The sequence below is a fragment of the Corylus avellana genome, chromosome ca7 (assembly GCF_901000735.1).
Source record: "Corylus avellana chromosome ca7, CavTom2PMs-1.0".
Classification (NCBI taxonomy): Eukaryota; Viridiplantae; Streptophyta; class Magnoliopsida; order Fagales; family Betulaceae; genus Corylus; species Corylus avellana.
The window spans coordinates 11,812,426-11,821,554 of NC_081547.1; the positions used below are offsets into that span (position 1 = coordinate 11,812,426).

General features: G+C 32.8%; 1 protein-coding gene across 1 annotated transcript; it reads right to left on the reverse strand.

Moving 5' to 3' along the window:
• Positions 1 to 3,330: 3,330 nt before the first annotated feature.
• On the reverse strand, positions 3,331 to 5,261 carry LOC132186694 (GDSL esterase/lipase 1-like). Its single transcript, XM_059600706.1, has 5 exons — positions 4,829 to 5,261; positions 4,623 to 4,744; positions 4,098 to 4,322; positions 3,757 to 4,012; positions 3,331 to 3,677 (listed from the first exon to the last, which is right to left on the reverse strand). The coding sequence occupies exons 1-5, from the start codon at positions 5,082 to 5,084 to the stop codon at positions 3,439 to 3,441; spliced, it is 1,098 nt and encodes a 365-aa protein (XP_059456689.1). The 5' UTR covers positions 5,085 to 5,261; the 3' UTR covers positions 3,331 to 3,438.
• Between the last annotated feature and the right edge of the window lie 3,868 nt (positions 5,262 to 9,129).

The following is a 9,129-nucleotide window of genomic DNA, read 5'->3' on the forward strand; positions in this document are numbered from 1 at the left end:
CATCTTGCGTTGCAAGGCAAGTGTAGTGAGCAGTGAGCGAAATGAATAATTGCTTGTGCGTTAATTAATCTCTCTACTTATATTCAATCGGTGCTTTTAAGATTGAATAAATGGTATATTAATAAGGAAAAAAAAGTAGACAATCAGTGCTGTGACCTCATTGAGCGTGTTGTACTAAATAATGATGTACATGTTTATTTATTGCATTGAAGTTTGGGCCCCAAGTAATGACCTTGTTGAAAAATCCAAGTTCATTCAGCATTTAATTTTCCATACTTCTTAGCTGCTGACAAGATGCTTCTTTTTGTGGTCGTGATGTACAAGTACAAGTAATTGTCAAATGATATTATTCAACCATCCTTCTCTTTCAATCTCATATGTTCATTTAACAAGGGGAGTAGAAATCTTTCACAAATCAACATTTAAGTACAATCCTCCTGAACTAAACTATACAATCACCTATAAAACCCATCATTAAACCAGACTCCAGATAACAGAAATAAATCTAGACATTTCTCAACAATGCACAAGCAAACTTCAGAAAAGACAGCAAAACCCCATCAACTGATAGATTCTGCATGGTCTCCGAGAGAACCTTACAACCTCTGCAACTACAATCGACACAGCTTTCCCAAACCACAATGAGAACAAAGCACTCTAGCTTTTATAGCCAGAAAAACTCCAGGAAACAAAACATGCCTTCTGATCACTAACTATATAGTAAGGATGCACCGAACTATACAACCACCTATAAAATCCAACATCAAACCAGATAAGAGACAAGCAAATCTGGACAATTCTCAACAATGTAGAAACAAACTTCAGAAGAGACAGCAAACCCCATCAACTGGAAGATTCTGCATAATCACCAAGAGCAGCTGCAACTACAGTCAAAACAATAGTCCCAAACCACAATGAGAACAAAGCACTCTAGCTTTTAAAGCCAGAAATCTCCAGAAACAAGCAGCTTCCTGAACACTAACTATATAGAAGGAAAGATACAGCCCCCTGAATGCAGTAACCATTACAGCCTCTGCATCAGCCAAGACAGCAGCCCCCCAATATACAAACACAACAAAATCAACAACCTCTAAACATACTATCTGGAAGGCAACAACTCCTTCTAACTTCCCAATTAATCCTTTGAAGTATTTGTTCTTCAGTTTGTAAATGGTTTCCACGTTTAATACTATTTCTCTCCTTCCATAAATTGTAAACAGAGGCACTCAAGCATAGTCTACATAAATCAACTCTCAAGCCCTTACCAGACTACTCTTTTACTCCTCTGTCTACTCCATTGACTTGGAGGATCAATTAATTAAAACACTTCCGAATAGTTACCAACCAGATTTTTTTGCAGAAACTACAATAAAAACACAAATGGTTTCTATCTTCAAGGCAACTACGACAAAAAAACATAGAACTTTACCTCCAAATCCCCAACTAAGCAATTTGACCCAGTGGAGAGACTATCCCTAACTGCTAACCGAAAAATGAATGCTTGTCGAGGAATAGCCTAGGCCCTAGGGGAACCAAATTAATCTCCACCACTTGACTGGTTGCTGTTTATGCCGTATAACACCCCAAGTAGCAGCACAATTGTACACACCATGCCTAGAAAACATCCAAGTAGGAAGATCAAATTCACCAATCTCTACCATTGGCGGCTTGCTCTGAATTTTAACAAGATCTTCAAATCGAGCTGGTGGCCAAATCCAATTTTTGTTCACAAGAACACTCGATAGCTTGGCTCCTAAATGGCTGTCTGCATCATATATGACTCTATGGCTATAGACATCATGAAGGAACCCATCGGATGCTAAGAATCAAGCCAAAGAAAAATATTCTCCACATTACTAACCTTAAACAATATGAATTGTTTTGCAATCCTACACAACTTCAAGAGTTTTCTCCAACTCGAAGAACACACTTGAAGAATTTTTCACTTTCCAAAAGCTTTTACCTTTTAGCAAGCATATTTTTACCCAAGCCACCCACAAAGAACCAGCCCTAGCAAAGAGGTTCCATATGTGTCTTAACATGGAAGCCTTGTTCCAATCCTCCAATGTCTTTAAGCCTAAACCCCCTCCCTCTTAGGAACACAAATCAAATTCCACACAACCTTTGCTCTAGCTTTGACAGAATCCAAACCAAACCAAAGAAATCTGAGTTCTTTCTGTTCTCTCTCGCTCATAATCCATTTGAAACTTAAGATTGTAACAAGAAAGGGCAACACGTAACGTCTATCAACTCATTCAAATAAAGTGGCACGACTGTGTAGGCATGTTTATGAGCAGAGAGAGTGTAGTTAGCAGTTTTTTGTCCTGTGAGAATGAACCAGAAAGTGTTCGGTCATTAATTAGAAAAAAAAAAAAAAAAAACACAAAATTCACTGTAATCAAGCGCCACATTCTCCGCCTGGTTCAGAGCCTAATCCATCTCTGCATCAATATCTTCATCAACCTTGATTTGCAATGTATCCCCTAACATTGCAATATTTTCATCAACCTTAAGTACACATAACTCCTTCTAATTAAAGAAATTTATAATATTATGGAATATTAAATATAAAAGCGGACTAAAGAGAGAAATTGAAACAATAGAATTTGAGTAGTTCGCTGTTAGACATTTGCATCCACTACTAGGAAAGAGTTCAAAGGGCTATATCTTACAATCAAATTACAATACAAATAGTTTTTATTTATAGGAAAACTGTGGTAAATTGAGAGAATACAAAATGGAAGGTGAAAATGGTATCAAATGAGATTTGTCGAAACTAATTACCTAAAGCGTAGGAGATAGTTACAATCAAATTTAAATAAAATCAAAAGAAATTTGATCATGTATTCTAACACTAACTACCAGACAATTTGTAATGTCTTCCCTAAATTTTCAATGTCACACAACCACTTCCCCCCCCCACTAAAAAAAAAAAAAACTACATTACAATTGCAATGTACCCCCTCAATACAAAAAAATATGACAAATATTGTAGATAAAAAATTTAAAAAATGGAAAGAAAATTATTTTTCCAATTATTTTTTTTTTTAAAGTTTTTTGCTTCTTTTGTTTTTTAGTTTTTATCCTTTTTTTTTTTTTTTTTTTTTTTTTATTATTTTATTTATTTTATATGTAGGTGGTACATTGCAACTCTTGCAACTTAGAGTTTCACCTCAATCCTAGTTTGTAGGAGACATTACTGCAATTGAAAGTTCGAAGGAACATTGCGAATTGCATGAGAGTTAAAAGGGGCTAAGTGTACTTTTAGCAAAACATAAAGATCAATGATATATTGGCCTCGATTTCGCTATGCAAAAAAAAAAAAGAGGAAAAAAAAAAGTGACTATTCCAAAGAGGAGTGGTTTAATCTTGGACTGCAATATCCAAAAACATCATAGGAAAGCTAGGTAGAACATAATCTGCTCACAAGATAATTTGTTATGCATGTCCAAATAGTTGTTTCACATTGTAAGGCCCTACGACATTTGGTGCTCCACTCCATATCAGCTCAGCTAATTGGCGGTTTGCTGATTCAGTAGTATGGCCACCATCAAACCACACATATTCACTTGGATCACTGCATAACTCGTATGGTTCTGTTCCATTTCTTCCACCTCCACAATTCATTCCCCTATACGCCCCGCCACCGCAACACGCAGCCTTACCATTCTCGAAGCCTTAAAAACGAAAAAAAAAGTTACAACAAAGATGAGTGAAATTTGGATTTAAAAGTGAAAAATTGTGCTAACAGCCTACCATATTTTGAAGGGTAATTAACTCTGCCTCCAAGCGCATTGTAGTAATCAAATATTGAATATTTGAATCCTGGTAACTTGCTCTCTAGCTTTTTAAGGACTTCGGCTAGAGCTCTGTTGTGTAGCCTTGCCAGAGCTGAGGGTTCTTTGGCACACTCACTACCAAGATGGGGATTCCTTGCTTTCATGGATGGTAGGCAACCCAAGGGCCCTGCGTTCTGAAATGCAATTTTCCTTCCTCCTAAACTATATATTTCCTGGAAAAGAAAAAAGTTAAAATATAAACGCATACTAACTAGTACTACTGAATGCTTTCTTTGTAGTGAAATATTTCCACATTACTTTGAGCACACTAGTCAAGTTGCCGATCACCATCCCCACATATTGTCTTCGGTAGGACTGAGTAGCATTCGGGTTCTCTAAAGAAAAGCTAAAGTAGTCGTTGCCTCCAACGCTAAACAAGTATACAGCTCTCATCAGCACTTTCTTGGCTTCCACATCACCTAGTTTTTGCCTCAGTGACTTCACTACAGTCTTAAAATAGCTTAGCTGAGTTGGGAGATTTATCTGAAATAAAAAGAACAATCAAGCTATTAAAAGTAAAAATTTCCTTATATTATATTCTGTGGCTGATTTTTATGTTGGGCTAATCTATTTCCATGAGAAAGAACGTGTATTTTTTTTTTTTTGATAAGTGAATGTGTATTTAAGAGCATGAGAGTGTATTACATTTCCCATTTTATATTGAGGCAATAGTATGAGAAATCAACCCAATTTTATTGCCATTTCCCAAATTATCTCTAGAAGCACCAATGTAAGAAGTATTAACCCATAATTTAAGACTTATTTTGGAAAACGACGACGTACCGTTCCAGGGTGGGTTTGAACAAGAACACCACCTCCAGCTGAAGCAAAGTTGACCCCATCGGTGAATCGATGCTCAGTTGGTTGTAGGTATGGTGGAAGTAGAGGCAACTTCGCGAACTGGGCTGCAGCCATTGTGCATCAATTTAAGACCCACCGCTAAAAACACGGAAACCAAATACTTAATCTACACATTTATGATGCCTTACCAATAAAATCGGGGACTAGGCGGCCATCGGAGAGTCTCCCGGTGGGATGCTTGAAGAAGGTTTCCCCATACGGCCAGGAGATGGCTCCACCCCCTTCCACGCTACCATTGAGGTACTGGTTGTTGCCGGCGTCAAAGAGGGAGTCCCCAAATATAAACAAGGCCTTATGGTCTTCCTCAGGCTTTGACTCACCATGGCAGCTGATTGGGTCGAGAAGGCTCACAAGCACACAGAAAAGGTGGCTTAGACTCCCCATCAGCTTCACTCGGTGTCTTTTTGTTCTGCTAAGGTTCCTCTTAACTTAACACACTCATTTTATATAATCTAAAGGGTCGTTGTCTTGAAAGGATATTCTTTTCATTTTTGTTTTTTCTTTTGTTGGTTGATATTTTCTGCAGAATAAGCATCTTGGTCGTGGGACTTGTGGTCGGCATTGGAGAGGAGGCCGAGGAAGTAAACGATGACTGGGCAGAGCTGTGTCGGGCAGATCCTCTTTTGTCTTATGGACAGGAGAATATTTAGCTCATGATTAAGTTTTTTTAAAAAAATTTTATGGTTATAAATGAGACACATATTTTATTAATAAAAATAATAATAAAATATTATTTTAAATTAAAAAATGAGGGTGGCTATGGTGGCCAGCTATCCTTTTTTTTTTCTTTTTTTTTATTAATTTGTTTTTTTAATTTTTTTTAATTTAAAATAATATTTTATTATTATTTTTATTAGTGAAATATATGTTCAATTTGTAATCAAAAAAATCTTAGCCATAAACTAAATATTTTGCGGTCCATAATGGACTGGAAAAGATTCTGTTCCTGTTTCATGCAATGTGATTGGCATATGAGAAAATATATTTGTAGTCGGAATTAAATGTGTTTTGCTCAAATTTCTTTAAATACATTTCTCTAAAAATTATTTACTGACAACCCATTATTTTTATTTTTTTATGGGTATTCCCTATTCAAAGAAAAAAAAAAGATAATTATCTTAATGGGTCACCAACTATTCCAATTCCCCCCAACTAAAAGCTAAAGGATTGGACCCCAAAGAAAGCCATTTCGTAGGGGTGTCAATATGGTTACGGTTAGCGATTATTAATACGGTTACGGTTAGCGATTATTAGCAATAATCGCTAACTGTAACCGCCTTAGTTGTTAGTAGATTTCACTAACTGCAACCGTTAGCGTAGTAGATTTTATTAACCGCAACCGCTAGTGGTTAGCAGTTAGCTACTAACCGCCGGTCAGCGGTTAGTGAAATAGGTAACCGCCCGCTAACTGCTTTTTCAAAATTGAGCTTTTTTTTTGGGTTTTTTGGGCTTTTTTTTTTTTACTATTGTAGCATTTTTTACCTTCATTTGTTTTTTGTATTTTTAGTGTCTTCTTAAGCCTAATTACTATAAAAAGAGCCCATATTGAAAAATAAAAAAATATTTGACTCTAAATTTACATTTACTTGTACTTAATCATAACTGGTTAACTTTTTTTATTTTTTAAAAAACACACACAACATATAAAAATTAAAAAAAATAATAATAATAACACAACATATAAAAAAAGTTCAACACAACTGTCACAACATATAAAAAAAAATATATAAAAAAAGTTCAACATAACATATAAAAGAAGTTCAAATAAAACATATGATATAGATAATTATATGTATTATTTGTTATGATATAATCATATGATTTAATGATCAATTCATCATGTAATATAATCATATCAATTATAGTGACAATATTACTCAAATTAGAATGATAATACATTAATACTTCAATTGTATTTATAAGTAACACATTATTTAATCCAATGTTAATTACTTAATTTGATATTATACGAATCACATTATCATTGTACATTAATAATATGATTCATTTGAATAAAAAATTAATTAAGTATTGATATTATACATTTATATTATTCATATGCATATATGTATAATTATAATTTATAATATATATAGACTTATAAGTTTATAATATACATTAGAACTAAGTCTCTAGGTACTTAAGTGTTGTATTAGTATGAATTGGTATACTTATAACTTATGTCATATTATATGTATAATTTGTTATTATATAATCATATAAATTAGAATGATAATACATTAATACTTCAATTGTGGTTATAAGTAATATATTGAATCTAATGTCAATTACTTAATTTGATATTAAACGAATCATATTATCATTGTACATTAATAATATGATTAACTTGAATAAAATATTTGAATTGTTATTGAATCATATGATTAAGTATTGATCTTATACATTTATAGTATTCATATGCATATATGTATAATTATAATTTATAACATATATAGACTTATAAATTTATAACATACATTGGAACTAAGTCTCGAGATACTTAATTGTTGTATTAGTATGAATTGGTATACTTATATGTTATGTCATATTATATATGTATAATTTGTTATTATGTAATCAAATGATTTAATGATTAATTGATCATGTGATATAATCATATAAATTATAGTGATAATATATTAATACTCAAATTGTGATTTAATTATATAATTTTTTTTTTTGGTGATTTAATGATCAAGTGATTATCTTATATGTATAAATATTATTATAATTATAATTATAAAAATATATTATATAAAAAGGCGGTTATGGTTAGTAAACCCGATAACCTCTAATCGCTAGGCGGTTATAGCGGTTAATGCGGTTAAGCGGTTAGCGGTTATACCGATTAGTGGCGATTTCTAACTGCCCGCATTGACACCCCTACTATTTCGATGATTCATTAGAGATAGTCGCACCACCCTTCTGGCTAGGGTGGACGATAGCTATTCTCCAAAATGAAGAAAAGGGAATGATTACTTTCATGAATAGTGAACAAACCAATGTATAGGATAGCTATTTTAATAGCTAATCCATGAACCCATTCTTTTTTTACCAAACAAGCCATAAGAGCAGGAGCTATGGCTTGCACACTTCTCCTATGGTGGTTAGGCCCGGCCCACTCTACATTTCTCTCCCAATTGTTCTTAATTACGGCAACAAAGTTTGCCTCCACTGCAAGTCTACAAACAACTCGGTTTAATAGAAGTTTACCCTACTCTTATGCTAAGTTTACAAATTTTTTTTATAACATAAGGGGGAATGATATGATTGGAAATTAGATAAATTAAACTTTTGAGAAATTTAATTATATTGTGTCACATCATGTTGTAATTTGTTTGTTTTTTTTTTTTTGTAAAATTTGTTTGTAAGCCTAACATTTTTCATTACTAAAACGTTATAGATTTGTATTGTCACGAAAACTTTTGCATTTATTACGAAATTGACCATCTTAGCCTTTGTTTGTTTTGGCCAATAATATTTTCTGAAAAATGATTTCTGTATTTTTTGGCATGACAAAAATTAATAGTTAAGTTGAAAATATTTTTAGGCCTATTTCAGTTTGACCAAAAGTGATTCTTTAGTTTTAGAAAATGGTTTCCATTTTTAAATTTCATAAACCACCTTTCGAGTTTGAATTTCTCATTTTCAAACCACTGCTATCAGAGGTTGTCAGAAGTTGCCATTCGTTTACGCCAATAAATATTTTACGAAAAAATATTTTTTTCTGAAAAATAATTTTGTTGAAAATATTTTCCAATAAAAAATATTTTCAGAGTCTTACTTTCTTTAAAGATTTTTATCGTCTTAAAATTTTATTCCCTCTATTACAAAGCTGACTATATATATATAATACCTTTTTTTTTTTTTTTTTTTTTTGTCATTGTGTAAAGGGTCTATAGAGACTATAGTAAACATCTTTTCTACAAGTTCCTTGGGAGAAAACTACTTTATTTATTTTTTTTTTTAAAAAGTTTTTGGTGCACTTCTTTTATGAACTACTCTTTTAATGTGCTTATCAATGAAGTTTAACTAAATTCAAATCAAGCAAATTTCAGTTCGATTCTCATGCCGTTGAAAATTATGTACTAGTATTTTCTATCCATATCTAGCTAGTCAATTATAACCGCTCTCTTCCATAGCCTGCTGGTTTCCCTTGTTTGAAATTAATCTTAAGGGATTAATGTATAATTGGTCCATGTGGTTGGCCAAGATTACAAAACGCTCTCTGTAGTATCAAAATGAACTCAGAGGTCCTTGGGGTATGCCAAAAAAAACGATTTAGTCCCTGTAGTCAAATTCCGTTAAAAAATTTGACAGATTCCGTTAGTTGCCATATAAGCACTAATGAAATGGTGACATGTGTTGCTCTTAGTAAAAAAAATATAAATATATTAAATATATAAAAGTAAAAAAAAAAAAAAAAAAA